The sequence below is a fragment of the Bombina bombina genome, chromosome 11 (assembly GCF_027579735.1).
Source record: "Bombina bombina isolate aBomBom1 chromosome 11, aBomBom1.pri, whole genome shotgun sequence".
Lineage (NCBI taxonomy): Eukaryota > Metazoa > Chordata > Amphibia > Anura > Bombinatoridae > Bombina > Bombina bombina.
Genome location: NC_069509.1, coordinates 51,374,323 through 51,396,312, shown reverse-complemented (window position 1 = coordinate 51,396,312; position 21,990 = coordinate 51,374,323). Strand labels below are relative to the sequence as shown.

Below are 21,990 nucleotides of genomic sequence, written 5' to 3'. Positions count from 1 at the left end.
ACCAACCATCAAGGGGGGACCAGGAGCTCCCTAGCGATGTTAGAAATCTCCAAGATAATTCGCTGGGCAGAGACTCACTCTTGCCATCTATCAGCGATCCATATCCCAGGTGTAGAGAACTGGGAGGCGGATTTTCTAAGTCGTCAGACTTTTCATCCGGGGGAGTGGGAACTCCATCTGGAGGTGTTTGCTCAATTGGTTCATCGTTGGGGCACACCAGAATTGGATCTCATGGCGTCTCGCCAGAACGCCAAGCTTCCTTGTTACGGATCCAGGTCCAGGGACCCAGAAGCGACGCTGATAGATGCTCTAGCAGCACCGTGGTTATTCAACCTGGCTTATGTGTTTCCACCGTTTCCTCTGCTCCCTTGACTGATTGCCAAAATCAAACAGGAGAGAGCATTGGTGATCTTGATCGCGCCTGCGTGGCCACGCAGGACCTGGTATGCAGACCTGGTGGACATGTCATCCTTTCCACCTTGGCCTCTGCCTCTGAGACAAGACCTTCAACTACAAGGTCCTTTCAATCATCCAAATCTAATTTCTCTGAGACTGACTGCCTGGAGATTGAACGCTTGATTTTATCAAGGCGTGGCTTCTCCGAGTCAGTCATTGATACCTTAATACAGGCACGAAAGCCTGTAACCAGGAAAATCTACCATAAGATATGGCGCAAATATCTTCATTGGTGTGAATCCAAGAATTACTCATGGAGTAAGGTTAGGATTCCTAGGATATTGTCCTTTCTCCAAGAGGGTTTGGATAAAGGATTATCAGCTAGTTCTTTAAAGGGACAGATTTCTGCTCTGTCTATCCTTTTGCACAAGCGTCTGGCAGAGGTTCCAGATGTCCAGGCATTTTGTCAGGCTTTGGTTAGAATTAAGCCTGTGTTTAAACCTGTTGCTCCTCCATGGAGCTTAAAGGGACAGTATACTGTAAAATAGTTTCTCTCTTAATGTGTTTACAATTGCTTTTTTTACCCACTGCAGAGTAAAAAATGTATGAAAATTAGCTTTTTAAGGCTTATTTGTGTATATTAAAGCTCTGATTTTGTGTTTTGAAGCCACAACCTAATAAAATGGGTTGAGCTTGTAGGTATAATCAGATCTCATTACTGTATCACATTGTGCAGTGTGCACATATACCTGCTTCTTTATCTTATATCTGTCCTTAAAACAATCACCAGTACTTTGAGAGAACAATGGAAAATCAACATTTTATTACCTTATCTCTGCTATATCCGGCTGGGAGTGTAATTTCTTCTGCTCGCTGTGTTTACAAAGCTTATCTATAGCTGGTACGCGCGGCCACAAACTTTCAGAATAGGTGGGGATACCACATGCTAAATTAACAATTTCAAATGCCAATATAAGGGTAAAGGAGCTACTTGTAAACAATTTAATGCACTCCAGCAGGTAAAGTGGATCATGTGGAACAAATTAAAGGGGAGAAAATTTTTGAGTAAACTGTCCCTTTAAACTTGGTTCTTAAGGTTCTTCAAGGAGTTCCGTTTGAACCCCTTCATTCCATTGATATCAAACTTTTATCTTGGAAAGTTCTGTTTTTGATGGCTATTTCCTCGGCTCGTAGAGTCTCTGAGTTATCAGCTTTACAATGTGATTCTCCTTATCTGATTTTCCATACAGATAAAGTAGTTCTGCGTACAAAACCTGGGTTTTTACCTAAGGTAGTTTACAACAAGAATATCAATCAAGAGATTGTTGTTCCATCATTGTGTCCTAATCCTTCTTCAAAGAAGGAACGTCTTTTACATAATTTGGACGTAGTCCGTGCTTTAAAGTTTTACTTACAAGCGACTAAAGATTTTCGTCAAACATCTTCCCTGTTTGTTGTTTACTCTGGACAGAGGAGAGGTCAAAAGGCTTCGGCAACCTCTCTTTCTTTTTGGCTTCGGAGCGTAATACGCTTAGCCTATGAGACTGCTGGACAGCAGCCCCCTGAAAGGATTACAGCTCATTCTACTAGAGCTGTGGCTTCCACCTGGGCCTTTAAAAATTAGGCTTCTGTTGAACAGATTTGCAAAGCGGCGACTTGGTCTTCGCTTCATACCTTTTCAAAATTTTACAAATTTGATACTTTTGCTTCTTCGGAGGCTATTTTTGGGAGAAAGGTTCTACAGGCAGTGGTCCCTTCCGTTTAAGTACCTGCCTTGTCCCTCCCTTCATCCGTGTACTTTAGCTTTGGTATTGGTATCCCACAAGTAATGGATGATCCGTGGACTGGATACACCTAACAAGAGAAAACATAATTTATGCTTACCTGATAAATTTATTTCTCTTGTGGTGTATCCAGTCCACGGCCCGCCCTGTCCTTTTAAGGCAGGTCTAAATTTTAAACTACAATCACCACTGCACCCTATGGTTTCTCCTTTCTCGGCTAGTTTCGGTCGAATGACTGGATATGGCAGTTAGGGGAGGAGCTATATAGCAGCTCTGCCGTGGGTGATCCTCTTGCAACTTCCTGTTGGGAAGGAGAATATCCCACAAGTAATGGATGATCCGTGGACTCTTTGTATCATTTGTTGAAAAGCAAACCTTGGTAGGCTAAGGAGCTGCAATGCACTACTGGGAGATAACTGCTGACTGGTTGTTTCACACATATGCCACTTGCCATTGGCTCACCCAATGTATTCAGCTAGCTCCCAGTAGCACATTGCTGCTTCTTTAACAAAGAATAACAAGTGAATAATTCAAATTTGATAATAGAAGTAAATTGGGAAGTTGTTTAAATTGTATGTTCTGTCTGAATCGTGAGAGAAAAAAAAATTAAGTTTCATGTCCCATTAAGACGTTTGCAATCAATAATTTTATCTAATTTTAAGTAATTTCATAATTAACATGTTTAAAAATGTCCCAAACACAAAATCATTTTCTGATGATTAGCATAAGTTTTATTATTTAAAAGTGTGATTTGAAGAACATTTTTCACTTATTAAACAAAAACAGTATTTATGAATAGGTGAACTAAGCAGGCAAAATAATTTTATTAAAAAAACGCGTACAGCCAAGAAATGTTACTGAAAGGGACAAACAAGGGTTTTCAACACGTCCAAGGAGTAGAATTAGCCAATTCCAAACACTGTGCAAAAATGTGCTTGAAAAGTGTTTTCTGATGAATTGAAAACTTGGTGTAAAATAATTGTCCTAATGCATAATATGTAAGAGATTTAATTTGGTTTGAATTTTTGATGTATTTTTTACATATGTCCCTAAAGCTACAGTTAATTGTAAAACCTTATGTTTCTAAATTTAAAACTTTTTTCTCTTGTTAAGTGTATCCAGTCCACGGATCATCCATTACTTATGGAATATATTCTCCTTCCCAACAGGAAGCTGCAAGAGTCCACCCACAGCAAAGCTGCTATATAGCTCCTCCCCTAACTGCCATATTCAGTCATTCTCTTGCAAGCCTCAACATAGATAGGAGGTCGTGAGAGTCTGTGGTGATTTCTACTTAGTTTATTCTTCAATCAAAAGTTTGTTATTTTTAAATGGCACCGGAGTGTGCTGTTTATCTCAGGCAGTATTTGGAAGAAGAATCTGCCTGCGTTTTTCTATGATCTTAGCAGACGTAACTAAGATCCATTTGCTGTTCTCACACATTCTGAGGAGTGAGGTACTTCAGAGGGGGAATGGCGTGCAGGTTTTCCTGCAGATAAGGTATGTGCAGTAAAATATTTTTCTAGGAATGGAATTGACTAAGAAAATACTGCTGATACCGAAGTAATGTAAGTAAAGCCTTAAATGCAGCGATAGCGACTGGTATCAGGCTTATTAATAGAGATACATACTCTTATAAAAATGTGTTTTAAAACGTTTGCTGGCATGTTTAATCGTTTTTTAACGTACATTGGTGATAACACTGTAATGTTGGTATAGCCTTAAATGCAGTAAAAGCGACTGGTATCAGGCTTATTAATAGAGATACATACTCTTGTAAAAATGTGTTTTAAAACGTTTGCTGGCATGTTTAATCGTTTTTTAACATATGTTTGGTGATAAAACTTATTGGGGCCTAAGTTTTTTTCCACATGGCTGGCTTAAATTTTGCATAGAAACAGTTAACTGAAGCTTCCCACTGTTGGCTGTGGCAGTTTGTTGTGACTGTTTTTAAAAACGTCTGTCATTTTTTTTATCTGTTTTTTGCATTAAGGGGTTAATCATCCATTTGCAAGTGGGTGCAATGCTCTGTTACCTTATTACATGTACTGTAAAAATTTTGTTTGTTTTACTGCCTTTTTTTCACTGTTTTTCAAATTTTGACAAAATTTGTTTCTCTTAAAGGCACAGTAACGTTTTATATATTTGCTTGTTAACTTGATTTAAAGTGTTTTCCAAGCTTACTAGTCTCATTATTAGTCTGTTCTAACATGTCTAACATAGAGGAAGCTCTGTGTTCATTATGTTTTAAAGCCATGGTGGAACCCCAACTTAGAATGTGTACCAGATGTACTGATTTCATGTTAAACAATAAAGATCATTTTTTGTCTTTAAAAACATTATCACCAGAGGATTCTGTCGTGGGGGTAGTTATGCCGACTAACTCTCCCCACGTGTCAGACCTTTTGACTCCCGCTTTAGGGACTCACGCTCAAATGGCGCCAAGTACATCAAGGGCACCCATAGCGTTTCTTTTACCAGGGGATTCTGTCGAGGGGAAAGTTATGCCGACTAACTCTCCCCACGTGTCAGACCCTTCGACTCCCGCTTCAGGGACTCACGCTCAAATGGCGCCAAGTACATCAAGGGCGCCCATAGCGTTTATTTTACAAGACATGGCAAAGGTGGTGAATAATATTCTGGCAGCAGTATTAGTCAGACTACCTGAAATTAAAGGAAAGCAGTTAGCTCTGGGGGTAGATACAGAGCATACAGACGCTTTAAGAACCATGTATGATACTACCTCACAATATGCTTAGTCTGTGGGTGATTTTTTTTGACTCAGGGAAGATGATTTAACCTGATTCTGATATTTCTACATTTAAAATTTATGCTTGAGAACCTCCACTTGTTGCTCAGGGAGGCTTTGGCTGCTCTGAATGAATGTGTACAATCGCAGGGCCAGAGAAATTGTGTAGACTGGATAAATAATATGCAGTGCCGGTGTGTACTGATGTTTTTCCAATACCTAAAGAGGTTTACTAAAATTTTTTTAATAAGGAATGGGATAGACCAGGTGTGCCGTTCTCTTCCCCTCCTATTTTTTAGAAGAATGTTTTCTAATAGTTACCACCACACGGGACTTCTGGCAGACAGTTCCTAAGGTGGAGAGAAGAGTTTCTACTCTAGCTAAGCGTACCACTACCTCTGATGAGGACAGTTGTGCTTTTTAGATCCAATGGATAAAAAATGTTTATTCAACAGGGTTTTATCCTGCAGCCCCTTGCATACATTGCTTCTGTCACTGCTGCTGCGGCGTTCTGGGTTGAGTCTCTTGATGAGGCTTTACAGTTAAGCGACTCCATTGGATGAATATATTTGACAAGCTTATGCTAGCCAATTCCTTTGTTTTCTGATGCCTTGTTCATTTGACTAGACTAACGGCTAAGAATTCTGTTTTTTACTATACTGGCGCGCAGAGCGCTATGGCTTATATCATGGTCAGCTGTCGTGACTTTAATAAATAAGCTACTTAACTTCCCTTCAAGGGGCAGACCCTATTCTGGCCTGGTTTGAAGGAGATTATTGCTTATATCACTGGAGGAAAAGGTCATGCCCTTCCTCAGGATAGGTCCAAATCAAGGGCCAAAAAAAAAAAAAAAAAAAAAAAAAAAAAGGTCTAATTTTCGTGCCTTTTAAAAACTTCAGGGCAGGTGTGGCATCCTCTTCCTCTAAGGCAAAACAAGAGGGAATTTTTGCTCAGTCCAAGGCGGTCTGGAGACAATCGGACCTGGAACAAAGATAAGCAGGCCAAGGAGTCTGCTGCTGCCTCTAAGGCAGCATGAAGGAACGGACCCCTATCCGGTAACGGATCCTATAGGGGGCAGACTTTCATTCTTCGCCCAGGCGTGGGCAAGAGATGCCCAGGATCCCTAGGCATTGGAATTTATATCCTAGAGATATCTTCTGGATTTCAAAGATTCCCCCCCAAAAAAAGGGGAGATTTCGCCTTTCACAATTATCTGCAAACCAGATAAAGAAGGAGGCATTCTTACATTGTGTACGAGATCCATCCAGTTCCAAGAGAGGAACAGGGACAGAGTTTTTACTCAAATCTGTTTGTGGTTCTCAAGGAGAGGGAACCTTCAGACCTATTTTGGATCTAAAGATCTTAAACAAATTCCTCAGAATTCCGTCATTTAAGATGGAAACTATTCGTACCATCTTAACTATGATCCAGGAGAGTCAATAGAGGACTACAATGGATTTGAAGGATGCTTATCCTCACATTGTGATGCATAAAGATCACCATCGTTTTTCAGGTTTGCCTTTCTAGACAGGCATTACCAGTTTGTAGCTCTTTCCTTTGGGATATCTACAGCCCCAAGAATCTTTATGGAGGTTCTGGGGTCGCTTTGGCGGTCCTTAGACCGCAGGGCATAGAAGTGGCCCCTTATTTAGACGACATCCTGATACAGGCGTCAAACATCCAAATTGCCCAGTCTCATACGGACGTAGTACTGGCATTTCTGAGATCACATGGGTGGAAAGTGAACAAGGAAAGAGTTCTCTATCCCCAATCTCAAGGGTTTCCCTCCTAGGGACTCTGATAGATTCTGTAGAAATGAAAATTTACCTGACGGAGTCCAGGTTGTCAAAGTTTCTAAATTTCTGCTGTGTTTTTTCATCCCATCCGCGCCCTTCGGTGGCTCAGTACATGAATGAAATCGGCTTAATGGTAGCGGCAAGGGACATAGTACCGTTTGCACGTCTACATTTCAGACCGCTGCAACTATGCATGCTCAGTCAGAGGAACGGGGATTACACAGATTTGTCCCCCTGTTAAACCTGGACCAAAAGACCAGAGATTCTCTTCTCTGGTGACTATGTCGGGTCCATCTGTCCAAGGGTATGACCTTCCGCAGGTCAGATGGGACAATTGTTACAATAGATGCCAGCCTTTTAGGTTGGGATGCAGTCTGAAACTCCCTGAAGGCTCAGGGATAGTGGACTTAGGAGGAGACCCTCCTTCTAATAAATATTCTGGAACTGGGAGTGATATTCCATGCTCTTCAGACTTGGCCTCAGTTAGCAACTCTGAGGTACATCATACTCAGTCGGACAATATACACGACTGTGGCTTACATCAGCCATCAAGGGGGAACAGAAGTTCCCTAGCGATGTTAGAAGTCTTACAATAATTCACTGGACAGAGACTCACTCTTGTCTATCAGCTATCCATATCCCAGGTGTTGAGAACTGGGAGGTGGATTTTCTAAGTCGTCAGACTTTTCTTCCGGGGGAGTGGGATTTCCTCCGGAGGTCAAGACCAAGCAGGAGAGGGCTTTGGTGTTTTTGACAGCGCCTGCGTAGCCACGCAGGACCTGGTATGCAGATCTGGTGGACATGTCATCCTTTCCATCACGGTCTCTGCTTCTGAGACAGGTCCCTCTACCTCAGGGTCCTTTCAACCATCTAAATAGAATCAATCTGAGATGGACTGCCTGGAGACTGAACGCTTGATGTTATCAAAGCATGGCTTCTCCGAGTCAGTCATTGATACCTTAATACAGACATGAAAGCCTGTCTCTAGGAAAATTGAACATAGATATGGTGTAAATATCTGATTGTTATGAATCCAAGGGTTACTCATGGAGTAAAGTCTGGATTCCCAGGATATTATCTTTTCTCCAAGATGTTTTTGAGAAAAGGGTTGTCAGCTAATTCCTTAAAAGGGGACAGATTTTTACTCTGTCTATTTTTTTGCACAAGCGTCTGGCAGGTATTCTAGACGTTCAGGCATTTGGTCAGGCTTTGGTTAGATCCAAGCCTGTGTTTAAAACTGTTGCTCCGCCATGGAGCTTAAACCTGATTCTTAAGGTTCTTCAAGAAGTTCCGTTTGAACCTTTTTTGTTCCATAGATATCAATCTTTATCTTGGAAAGTTCCTTTTGGGTAGCTAATTCCTCGACTCGTAGAGTCTCCAAGTTATCTGTGTTACAATGTGATTCTCCTTATCTGGTCCTTCGTACGGATAAGGTAGTCCTGCGTACCAATCTGGGTTTTTTCCTAAGGTGGTATCTAACAAGTACATCACTCAAGAGATAGTTGTTCCATGCTTGTATCCTAATCCTTCCTCAAAGAAGGAACGTCTATTACACAATATTGGACGTGGTTTGTGCTTTAAAGTTTTACTTACAAGCTACTACAGTTTTCATCAAACGTTCACCTTGTTTGTTGTCTATTCTGGACAGAGGAGAGGTCAAAAGACTTCAGCAGCCTCTCTGTCTTTTTGGTTAAAAAGCATAATTCATTTAGCTTATGAGACTGCTGGACAGCAGCCTCCTGAAGGGATTACAGCTCATTCTACTAGAGCTGTGGTTTTCACTTGGGCCTTTTTTAAATGTGGCTTCTGTTGAACAGATTTACAAGACGGAGTCTTGGTCTGCGCTTCATACTTTTCAAATTTAACAAATTTGATACCTTGCTTCTTCGGAGGCTATTTTTGGGAGAAAGGGTTTTTTACAGGCAGTGGTAACTTCCGTTTAAGTACCTGCCTTGTCCCTCCCATCATCCGTGTACTTTAGCTTTGGTATTGGTATTCCATAAGTAATGGATGATCCGTGGACTGGATACACTTAACAAAAGAAAACATAATTTATGCTTACCTGATAAATTTATTTCTCTTGTAGTGTATCCAGTCCATGGCCCGCCCTGTCACTTTAAGGCAGGTAATTTTTTCATTTGAACTACAGTCACCACTGCACCCTATGGTTTTTCCTTTCTCTGCATGTTTTCGGTCGAATGACTGAATATGGCAGTTAGGGGAGGAGCTATATAGCAGCTTTGCTGTGGGTGGACTCTTGCAGCTTCCTGTTGGGAAGGAGAATATATTCCATAAGTAATGGATGATCCGTGGACTGGATACACTACTAGAGAAATAAATTTATCAGGTAAGCATAAATTATGTTTTTTTTTAATTGATTTGAACGAGAAGGCGATTATCTTTCAAATGAGGGGTCTTGATCATCTGTAGCTTGTAAGGGAGCTGAGATTGTGGGGTTTGAATCACCTTCCCCCATTCAGGTCCCTTACCAGCTAGAATGGCACCGTCCCTTTATGATGTTATCACGCTTGCGGTGATGTCACCAACACTCCCATTCGTAGCTTCGGAGTACTGCCCACTAGGCTACCAATGATCCTCGGCCTGTAGTGTGGGGGGGAATCGCAGTAAACGGCTTCTGATCAGCGATCCCTCTTGCATGATGAGAATGCCTTGTCATGTACACACAGACCAAGATGTTCATGACGAGGATACCTCGTGATACACATTGAAGCGGTAAATAAAGATGCCACGCAACTATCTCTTGGTGGCATTGAGTGGTATGTTTGATGTACTACAAGCTGAATCCAGACCAGGCTTTGCTTTCCTAGGCTTGGGGTCGCACCCTCCATATCCCCCAGTTGATGTCCATGATGGTTTTTAGGGTAAACCAGAAGTGTACAGTGTGTTTGAATTAAAATAAAGTTGTTATGTGAGACATAAAATGTTGCTGATGAGACTGAATAGTGAAGCTACCAGCATGTTTAGACATCACACAAAATCTTTGGTTGAGCATTATATGGTAACATAGGTGTCTCTTCTTCAAATCCAGAAGCTGCACAGCTAAATAAACAGCTCTCAAGGTAAAATTTGCCTTTCTCAGATTCTTTGAGGGACCCTTATAGCACTGATGAGATGTCTTAGACAATTTCACCAGAGTTTTAGATCATTGTAGCCATAGAGTAAATAGACAGGGGAGATAATGGTCCTTACAAAGCACAGTTACCAATCACACTTGAGAACATTGTGAGTGAGGAATGTGTAATGCAGTTTGTGCAATACAGCTCTGTGATTGGACAATACTTTTATGAATTACTAAACATTAGAATGATTGACTAAACTATCTTCCACTCAGGTGCTGGGCTCTTAATGAAAACATGGCTTATTGGTGGATAATCCGGATGCCTATTCTGCTGGCCTCTCTGGTGAGGAACCTCAGCTCTCACTGTGTTGCCATAAATTTTCTTTTTTTTTTTTTTACATTGCTCCCTCATTTTATCTCTCATTAAAATGGACATTCTGGTGAAAAAATGTAATTCTCTAATTCACTGGAACATGTAATGTTTGCATCACTGACCTCTAACTGACTATGTCCATGTTTCCATTGCCGTTGTAAACTGTGTAAATCGGTGGTTACAACACGTATCTTCATTAAAGGGACATTAAACACTAAGGGACCGATTTATCAAGCTGCGTATGGAGCTTGATGCCCCTGTTTGTGAGCCTTAAGGACTAAAGACCGCTGCTCCTTAACTTGTCCGACCTGCTCTGAGGCCGCGGACAGTAATCAACCAATTGACACCCCCTGCTAGCGGCCGATTGTCCGCGAATCTGCAGGGGGCAGCATTGCACAAGCAGTTCACAAAAACTGCTGGTGCAATGATAAATGCCAACAGTGTATGCTGTTGGCATTTATCGATGTGCGGCAGACACGATACACTATATCGTATCATGTCCGCTCGCACTATGATAAATCTACCCCTAAGGGCTAGATTACAATTTTGCAAAAGCGATATTTGTTCTCCACCTGAGTGATACCAGTGCACGCAAATGTGGGCTGGTATTACACGTTAGCCACAATGTGAACGCAACCTCACATTCACATTGCTGGGAAGCATTGCGCTCATAAGTCAAAATAAGTATAAAGTTTTAGTGTCTATAAAACAAAGGGAGCTGCCATGTTGTAACTTAGGTTACCTTCTCTGCTGTGACCAATTAGGGACAGTTATAAATAGGTCACTAGTGTGTGCAGCCAATGGCTGTGTGGAATATAACTGTGTTCTGCACTTCCACTTTTAACAGGAACTGAAAAGCTCACAATTTCAGAATTAGATTACAGAAAAAGGGGGACAAAATAAATAATTAACGTATATTGCAGAGTTTTATATACAGTATAGATATATATATATAACTTATCATTTTATATTACCCTCTTGAAGTGTTTAATGTTCCTTTAATGTATTTCCATTTTCTTTTTATACCAACAGCAGAGCATACAATGTATGATAAATTGCTCCAATGTTCTGCACCTTAAGTGGGTGAGACTCTATGACAGGGGAGGATTCTCAGGCCCAAAGGCAACCATTCAATCCTTCATTGGATTTAATTTGCTTTCATTAACCAAAGTGTATAGATTTTATACATATAAATACAGTGTGTGTGTGTATATGTGTATATATATATATATGGGGTGAGTTAAAAAAGTGAAATTAAAATACTGTTTTAACACAGCTATCCTTTTAACAGGATTATAGAAGCAAATCAGAAATCACTCACTAGACAGCCTGTTTCGTTCTATTTGGAACTCATCAGTAGGAGATAGATTTCTGGTTGCTGCATTGATAAAGCTATTTTCAAGGATTTGAATATAATCCTGTTAAAAGGATAGCTGTGTTAAAACATTATTTTTGAAGCAAAAAAACTGAGAATTTGCATATCTAATTTGCATAACTTACCCAGAATTCTCTTGTGCATTGGTAACATTGTATATGAGTTATTTCTGGGGGAAAAGCTAGCGGGGATTCTTGCCTAGATGTGCTAATTTCCTATGCAAATATTTACATTGATTTTTATATATATATATATATATATATATATATATATATCAATATTAATTGAGAGAGGGGTGGAAGTCTTGGTGAGTTCCCACACTTTTTTTGTAGGACTTGACCGCTGTGCTACTCTCCAACTCAGGTTCTTCTGTTCCTCTTTTTGTGAAAAATACTTTCATACCCCATATTTTTATCCCATTAAAAGGGACATAAAAGCGCAACAGGAAATTGTTTTAATGTATTATATTATTGTACTATTGCTTGCATATAATTATGTGTGAAGCTTTTCCTCAACCTTGAGCAGCCCCCAGTCCCTGCCGCTGGAACCCTCCCCCCCCCCAGAATAATGCTTCCAGCTTAACGCTTCACTGTTGAAATGGTATTGCGCAGGTGGTGAGCGGTGCCTGGTTTCCTCCAGACACAGCGCTTGGAATTGGGGCCAAACAGATAAATCTTTGTTCTTTTAGACCAGAGAATCTTGTTTCTCGCAGTCTGAGGGTCCTTTTGGTGCTTTTTATTGCACATTCCAAGCGGCTTTCATGTATCTGCTTCTGTCTAGCCACTATGCCATAAAGCCCAGATCAGAGGATTGTAGTGATGGTTGTCCCTCTGCAACTTTCTCCCATCTCCACTCATGATCTCTGGAGCTCAACCAGAGTTACCATCAGGTTCTTAATCACCTCTCTTGCCAAAGCCCTTCTCCCCCCAATTACTCAGTTTGGCCGGGTGGACAGCTCTAGGAAGAGTCCTGGTAGAGCCAAACTTCTTCCATTTAAGAATAATAGAGGCCACTGTGGTTTTGTAAACCTTCAATGCAGTAAAAAAAATGGTAGCCTTTATCAGACACAATCCTGTCTATGATATTTATAGGCAGTTCCTTTGAGCTCATGGCTTGGTGTTTGCTCCGATATGTATTTTCAGCTTTTATAGGCAGGTGTGTGTCTTTCTAAATCATGTCCAATCAGTTGCATTTGCCACAGGTGGACTCAAGTCAAAGTGTATAAACATCTCAAAGATGATCCAAAGAAACAGGAAGCACCTAAGCTAAATTTCTAGTGTTGTATCAAAGGGTCTAAATTCTTGTGTCAATTAGATATTTCAGTTTATTAGATATTTCAGTTTTGATTTGTAATAAATTTTTCAAAGTTCTAAAAAAAACCCTGTTTTTTTCTTTGTCATAATGGGGTATGGATTGTAGATTGATGTGAAAAAATAATGTAAAGCATTTTAGCATAAGGCTTCACTACTTAGCACTAGTTGAGCACATCCAATGACAAGAGACATATGTGTAGACATCAGTCAGCAGCTAGCTCCCAGTAGTGCATTACTACTTCTGAGCCTACCTAGATATGCTTTTCAAAGGATACCAAAAGAACAAAGTAAATTTAATAATAAAATGAAAACAGAAAAGTCTTCTAAAATTGCACTCTCTGTCTGATCCATAAAAGTTTAAATTTGATTTTTATGTCCATTTTCTATATTGAAGATTTCTTTTATATTACTTGTCCCTCTTCTGTTTTCTTAGCTTTACATATTTAGGTTTTGAAATCTTTCCTTGTAATTAAGCCATACAATTGAATCTGTTCACCTTCCCTTTATTTCATTCCCCTGTCTTTCAGATAAACCTTTTGATTTTCATGAGGATTTTGAAGGTAATACTCTCTAAGCTACGGGCCAACCAGAGAAGCTACGCAGACTACAAGCTACGGTCAGTCTCCTCTTCTCTCAAGCACTAGCTCCATCCATATCTATTTCCATGGGTTACTAAATCTGCGCCTCTTCACTTTATAATTATTACAGAGAAATGTCCTCTCTCTGTAGTGTCCTAGTACAATACGTGCTTTGCATTCTGTTCCGATTTGTACATTTGAGATAAGAACGTTCACATTCATCCTGGACATCTGTTCCATTATGCTGAGATTCTATATATAGAACAGTGTGTTTTCTGCAACTCGGTAACCAAAGTCCTGCACATTAATTTGTTGTGGATTGTATTAGGCCGGGTAATAGGTTGCAGTGCCTGTAAGAATTGCCCGGCTTGAGATAATTACGCAGGACAATCTAGTAAGGAAGTGATTGAAAGGTAAAAACAAAGAAAAACAAGCATTAGAGCTAGTTAACTATAATAACAAATACTCATCTTTGTTAGCTTTGCAAATAGGTAAATTAATTCATTATCCAATTTAACCCAATTTAGCCATATACCATACAAGTAATTACATTTACAATAACACCTTGTAATTACAAGTCATGCAATATTTCAACATACTAGGTAATTCTGTTTTTCTTTTTTTTATTCATTTACACCTTTTTTACTACAATTTTTTTTAATTTTTTTTTAGTGAGGACATACAAAGACAAATGTATACATGCAAAAGAAATATACATTGACATCAAAATTGTAAATTGTATACAGAGCAGTATGAACGGAAAGAAAGTCCCCTTTTTTTATCCCTTTAAATGTCCAATTGGACCACTCATGGGTCCCTGATAGATATATATTAAACCATGTAGGGATTATTTTATAAGCGAGGTTCTTTAGTAACATTGTGTAAAACAAACTACAAAACCTAGGGGCCGATTTACCAAGCTCCGTACGGCTTGCCAGAAACTAAAGTTATGACCTCTGCTGTATAACTTGTGCGCCTGCTCTGAGGCCGCGGACAGAAATCAACCTGATTGAATATGATCAGGTTGATTGACACCCCCTGCTAGTGGCCGATTGGCCGCGAATCTGCAGGGGGCGGCATTGCGCAAGCACTTCACAAGAACTGCTTGTGCAATGATAAATGCCTTATCATGTCTGCTCGCAATATGTTAAATATACCCCCTAGAGTTAGAGTATATGATCACTCTGATACATAATAGGGTGAAGGCCAAAACCAAACTGACTGTTATGAAATGTTTTCATCATCATCATTTTTAATCTTATAATGGTTCATAATTAAGAAAGAACATACAATTTTAAACAACTTCCCAATTAACTTTTATTATCAAATTGTCTTTGTTTTCTTGTGCACGTGTCTGCAGCAATATATGGCAGCAGTTTTGCTACAATGTTATACAATAGCAAGAACACTAGATGGCAGCACTATATCCTGTCATGTAGTACTCTAGACATGTGCACGTTACCTATCCAGATATATCTTCAACATAGAATAACAAGGTAACAAAGCAAATTTAATAATCAAAGTAAATTGGAATCTTTTTTAAAGTTGTATTCTCTATTTGAATCATGAAAAACATTTTTTAGGTTTCATGTCCCTTTAAGTACAAACTTTCAGGGTCAGTTGACCACAGCAGTCCTCTTAAAATTGGGCTTAAGAATATATCTCAACTATCCAAATAAATGATCAAAGACAGGGCGTTAAAGGGACATTATACACAGTTGAACAGCATGATGAACAAATGCATAATAAAAAGACAATGCAAAAGCACTTTGAATTTAAAATGAGTAGCAAATTATTTTCTGACAAATTTCAAAGTTAGTTAGTCATGTGACAGCCATCAGCCAATCACAAAATGCATATACAGTACGTATAGTCTGTAGGTTCTTGCACATGCTCAGTAGGATCTGATGCCTCAGAAAGTATGCGCTCTATCTGAATCCTGAGTTTCATTTTGACTTTAGTGTATCTTTAAAACTGATATGTGTCACCTTTATGGTCCCCACAGGTTGGCAAAGGCCACTCTGACACTCATCCCACTATTTGGAATCCATGAGGTTGTGTTTATTTTTGCCACAGATGAACAAACATCAGGAATCCTGCGATATATCAAGGTCTTCTGTAGCCTCTTTCTGAACTCCTTCCAGGTGAGAAAACAAGTAGATAAAAAGAGCTGCTGAGAGAAGGGTCTGATGCTTTTCATTATGACATAGAAAATATTAACTTGCGCTAAGTTTACTGGCTGTAGGCACTGGCAATCCCTTCCCTATTTGTCCCCATTTAAAGGGACATTCTAAGACAAAAATAACATACTGTAATTTGGTAAAGTATATACCTTTGGCATAACTAATCCAAGCTTAATATATGTTTAACCCCCTGTGATGAATATGTGAGTACCACATCACTGATGCCTCATCTTATTGTATACCAGACTGGGGTATGGGGCTGTCTGCGGCTGATGTCAGTGGTCTTGACAACCTTACAGCAGCTGTCTCTAGAAGAATACACTCTTCAGTCTTTACCAATTGAATTTAATGCGTCAGGATATCGCAACTTCAGAGCTCTGGTTAACTGTTACGCTCAACAAAAATAGTTGCACAAAAAACATCAAAATTGCATTTAAAAGTACGGTTACACTCATATAATACTAAGTAAAGGTGTTAGGTTTTCCCCCCACTTTTCAAGCTCTATTGAAGTCTATGGGGAATACGTTAACGCGTTTGGGATATTCAAAGTTCGGCTTTTTGTGCATGTCGGGTTAGCACTTGTACGAAAACTCTTTACTTTCAATTTGTAATACTCGCGCTACCAGATGCACGCAAAAAGCCTCTGTCTAGTGAAGTTAACACGTAAGCAGGATAAATTGCGCTCCACTCATAATCTACCCCATAGTAAGCTTGGTTTAGTAACAAAAAAATACATCCTCTAAGAATTTAGCAGATGGATTCTTTTCTTTAGAATGTCACTTTAAAATTGCCTCCTATTTAATTATACATTACTCTCATAGCGGACAGATAAAAGCTTTCCAAAATAAAAACAATCTGTGCTCTTTAGTAGAGACCCAATAGATGATACCAACACATATTAACAAAGTTTGAAACTTGACTTTTATTGATCTATATAAAATACAGCAGTGAGTACATAGTGTAACACATCACTATCTGGGAAAAAAAGCTGACACATTTTAAATTATACAATACTCATAGCTTGTACCCTTATCGTTGTATTATTTTATATTGACCACTGAAATTCAAAATTACAACTTTTCATATGTGCTACCAGGAATCATCTGTTGTGTCACAAATTGTTTTTATTTCTGTTAAGTATTAAACCAGTCTCTGGGCTTGGCACACTCACAGCTCAAACTTTCAGTCACACCTAAAATTGGAATGTTGTATCACATGACTGGCAGAGACGATGGAACCTGTGCTAGAGTTCCTAACAAGGAAGTGAGTCTACAGGCTTTGGATATAAGATTTGGGCAAACACATATGATGTTTTAAGGAAACATACATTTATAAGTAAGTTCCTCTCCACAAAGTTATTCTGTTTTTTTTTCCTCAAGCAAAAGTAACGGTTCATAAGTTATCACCAACTGAGTATGTTGTCTAGATCAGGGGTCAGCAACCTTGACACCCCAGATGTTTTGGAACTACATTTCCCATGATGCTGAGACACTCTTTAGGCTGTCTGAGCCTCATGGGAAATGTAGTTCCAAAACATCTGGGGTGCCAAGGTTGCTGACCCCTGGTCTACATTGTTTGGTCTCTGGGTTACATTGTGTGACTCACTGTACAGTTATTAGTATGAGCGGTAGGTATGGTCAGTCATGATATTTTGACTGAGCTCTTGGCCTACAAAACAAAAAACCCTCTCGACTCATGTATATTATAGATTTACCTACAAAATACCAACAATTCTTAGATACAAGAACTTTCTTTTGATGGATCTTTATGTTTTATCCATTGTCCTTTTGGTCAGTGTTGTCAGTAGTAACGTATAAAAATACCATCACATTAAAAAAAGCTATTAAAGCTTTTAAAGAAGGTGGCGGAAGCTCATGGAATTTGGCTGTTTTCAGAGCTGGATTTCGTCTTGTGAAAGTACAACACACTAAGATCTGGATTTTTTTACAAATCTTAGTGTGTTGCACTCTCGCAAGAAGATATCCGAAAAGAGCCAAATGCCGTGAGCGCCCGCCTCTTCTGCATTTGGCACATGTCTAGTAGTAACTTTTAGCATGTAATACCCTAAAACTTACAGATGTTATATAGGCTGTTGCTATTTCTATACATGTATATAAAAGGACTGTAGTTTCAATGCAATGGACTGTTATCTCTTGGGTGTATATTTATCATAGTGCGAGCGGACATGATACAAAATAGCGTATCATGTCCGCTGCAGATCAATAAATGCCGACAGCATACGCTGTCAGCATTTATCATTGCACCAGCAGTTCTTGTGAACTGCTTGTGCAATGCCACCCCCTGAAGATTCGGACCAATCGGGTTAATTTCTGTCCGCGGCCTCTGAGCAGGCGAACAGGTTATGGAGCAGCGGTCTTTAGACCTAAAGGCTCACGCGGAAACAGGGGCATCGAACTCCATACGGAGCTTGATAAATAAAATTAGGACTAGCTAGGATGAATGTTTTATTTTTGGCTCTAAAAAAAAGAGGTTCACAAAACCAGTGATACTACATGTAGTGCTGACATGATATTCCCATTAAGGTTCCTAAAGCTGTGATGGTATTGTTTATAAATAAGATTGTCTATTAGAGTTTGAAATGTTGTTAGATTGATAGGGATTGGTTGACCACACTCCCATTTATACTAATTGCATTAATTATGTATTGATACACCTGGGAGTGTGTCAACCAATAGAGGATAGGGGTTGGTTATTTGTTGTATTTAAGCCAGTACTCTCTTTTAGTTAACAGAAGCCTGATGAAACAGACAGGGGTCTGAGAAACGCGTAGCATTCTGTTATTTTAAACATCTGTTGACATCTGTTTTTATGTTTGTTATTAAATTGTTGAATTTTTTACCATAATTGAGAGTCTGAGCTTATTTTATCCACTGAGGATATTGGAGAAACTGGCATCATCGCTGTGACAGTGAGTTGGGACACTTGCAAGTTCCCAGTAGGCATAACTTAGCACAATTGGGTGCTGCTCCATTTGCGAGTATCCATTTGACTATTTTATTACCCACCCTGTACCCACTGTATCACACTAGGAGGCACCTTTGTCTTGTGATTCCATCCACAGAGAAAGTTTGTATCAGGGCGGTCTTCCCTGCCCTGATTTTAGGTGGAGAATTTCAATCTCCCCAGTCTCTTCTGTGAATTTATATTGCTTGAAAAGATAGATAATCCCTTTATTATCCATTCCCCAGTTTTGCATAACCAACACAGTTATATTAATATACTTTGTACCTCTGTAATTACCTTGTATCTAAGCCTCTGCAGACGGCCCCCTTATTTCAGTTATTTTGACAGACTTGCATTTAGCCAATCAGTGCTGACTCCTAGGTAACTCCAGGGCGTGAGCACAATGTAATCAATGTGGCACACACAAACTAACGCCCTCTAGTTGTGAAAAACTGTAAAAATGCATTCAGATAAAAGGCGGCCTTTAAGGGCTAAGAAATTTGCATATGAGCCTACCTAGGTTTCAGCTTTCAATTAATAATACCAAGAGAACAAAGCAAAATTGATGATAAAAGTAAATTGAAAAGTTGTTTAAAATGACATGCCCTTTCTGAATAATGTAAGTTTATTTTTGACTAGACTGTCCCTTTAAGCTTAAGAACCCAACTTCAGTACTGAGTGTGTCAGACTTATTAGTTGCTGTGCCTGGTTTGCAGGAGATGAACCGTAATTTGATTCAGTGATTCAAATAATTTGACTGATCCAATTGATCAGAATCACTGAAAAGAATCACTTTGCCCAAGAATAAATCAATTAGCAAGTTCCCCTGAGGCTACTAAAAATAAGGTCAATATCTACAACTTCTTTTGCTTTTTATAAATCCAAACTTTACCATTAAAAGATGTATTTGACTTGCAGATGTGTGAAGCCTAATTCCAGGGCAAACACAATACGCACTTAACTTATGGTGAGCTTGAGAGTGAACCAGAGAACTCTGGGTAACATATGCATATGTTTGCTTTAGTGTGAGATGAAGAACATCTTATTTGCATTTCTTACCCAGAGTTCTCTGGTTCACTTTAATCTCACCATAAATTAAATTAATATTGTGTTTGCCCTAAGCAGAAAATAAATCTCATCTTCTGTTGTAAATTAAAAAAAATCAAACAGCTGGGTGGCAGAATTGTATTGCAGGTTCTTAAAGTGAAAGTAAAGTTTGTCCCTTTGTAACACATCAATGTATGCCATTTCATTAATATATTAAGATCGCTAACTATATTTTTTAGTTATTGATTATATTAGTGAATTTTTAATAACATATTTATTTCCTACCGTTCTCATGCTTACTCCTCCTATTCTCTACTTCCTATATTTTAGTGTACATATCTCAAATGCGCGTTCACAAGTACCGTGAGTATTGCGCATTCCCGAATCGTGGATTCAACACTCTAGTGCGCATGCGATTCTCCACTAACCCTGTCTCCAACGCGCATGCTTCAATTGCATTAGAAACATAGTACTCAATGAATAACAAGAATGTATTCATATAGTGCTCTGTGATTAGCGAAATAGAGAAGCTGCATTTTTGCGATACATGACCCATTTTCAAAGCAATGACATTTTAGCTGTAGTCATCAAAAAATGTAATGCGCATGTGCGAATCGGGAGCGCACGCCTAATATAATTTGGCCGAACAAATTAGTGCCGCATGCGCAGAAGAAGAAATAGGGGGATGACGTGGCATCACGGCTGCCTAACGGCCAGAATCTCAATTGGCTAGGTAAAAAACGTGATCAGGAAATAAAATATATAAAAAAATACGGGTTGAATTATTAGTCTAAAAAAATACGTTCATTGCGGCGAAAACTTGATTTAGAGGTAACTGAGGAAAAAACCATGAATGAAAGTCATACTAATTTTGGGCAAAGAATATTAGGGAAGATCGCAAAATATGTAAGTTTACTTTCACTTTAAAGGGACATGAAACCCACATTTTTTCTTTCATGATTTAGGAAGAGAATGCAATTTTAAACATCTTTCTAATTTACTTCTATTATCTAATTTGCTTTATTCTCTTGATATGCTTTGCTGAAAAGCATATCTAGATATGCTCAGTAGCTGCTGATTGGTTGCTGCACATAGAAGCCATGTGTGATTGGCTCACCATGTGCATTGCTTTTTCTTCAACTAAGGATATCTAATAAATGAAGCAAAATAAATAATAGAAGTAAATTGTAATGTTTAAATTTGTATTCTCTATATGAATCATGAAAGAAAGATTTTGGGTTTAGTGGCCCTTTAAGGGACAAGTTTACAAACTTAGAGGAGCTAATGGCAGTGACTTCTATTGCAGAATGGTGAACGTTAGTAAGTTCTCCTGGTCAGAATTCCATCAGATGTATGTAAATGTAGGTAATAGAATAACCTATACCCAAATAAATCACAATAATAGTTTTGCATAATAACTCCTATTGTATAAGGTTCACCTTCATCCTGGAGAAACTGCTACAGTTCCTCTAAGGACACAAGGAAGCCCTCCTCATTTAGAGATCTGTATTCTCTGTACTGAACTTCCTGAAAGTACTAGGATTTTTGTTTTCTACCTAATCTGTAGCGTATATCAGACTACAGGCAAGGCAAAAAATATTGCTTTATCTGTGCAAAGTTTTTTTTATAATAGAATGTTTACATATTCATTTTATTCTGTTCTCTTTTGCAGGGATTCCTGGTAGCTGTTCTCTATTGCTTCTCTAATAAAGAGGTGAGTTTATCAGCACTTCCTTAAAAGGACATAAAAGTCAAAATTAAATATACATGATTCAGATAGAAGATGCCATTTTAAAATTACATACCTCCCAACTGTCCCGATTTGTGCGGGCCATTCTGATTTCTGCAGGCTACCCTGCTGAGATAGCCCACAGTCCTGAATCATGCACTGCTCATACACATAACTGCTGTGCCTCTGTCACGTTATATTTTTTTATTTGTGGAGCAAGAAACACTATATGCCTGCAAACATCAGATCAGTGGAAAGACCAATGTACACAGCCCCTCTCACAGCAACAGTAGTGGAAAAGTATTGAAGAGGCTGTTTGTGAATTAAGTTGCTGGCTCCAGAAAACATATTAGACAGGGCGGAACTATAGGGGGTGCAGAGGTTGCAACAGCGACCGGGCCCCCCGAGGGTGGGGGCCCAGCTTAAAAAATAATAATAATATTTTTTTCCAATAAAAAACGTTGACCTGCCGCTGCCTGCACTGATATCATGTGAGTGTGATGTGATACTTTACTAGTGTGTCTGTCTCTGACTACAGGGGTTAGTGTTTCTGTTTTACCCATTGGTGTTTATGTGTGTGTGTGTGTTTGTATGTATGTGTGTGTGTATGTATGTGACTGTGTG

The 21,990-nt window shown here is 39.1% G+C and overlaps 1 protein-coding gene across 1 annotated transcript in view; it reads left to right on the top strand.

Annotated features, from left to right (window-relative positions):
- Positions 1-21,442, top strand: part of LOC128641659 (glucagon receptor-like) — a 148,200-nt gene extending 126,758 nt beyond the window's left edge. Inside the window, exons 12-15 of the mRNA XM_053694193.1 lie at positions 10,078-10,147; positions 13,393-13,481; positions 15,449-15,587; positions 21,310-21,442. Of these exons, the coding sequence (XP_053550168.1) occupies positions 10,078-10,147; positions 13,393-13,481; positions 15,449-15,587; positions 21,310-21,375 (364 nt within the window). The 3' untranslated portion in view covers positions 21,376-21,442. The remainder of the gene's footprint in view (positions 1-10,077; positions 10,148-13,392; positions 13,482-15,448; positions 15,588-21,309) is intronic.
- The last annotated feature ends 548 nt before the right edge of the window (positions 21,443-21,990 follow it).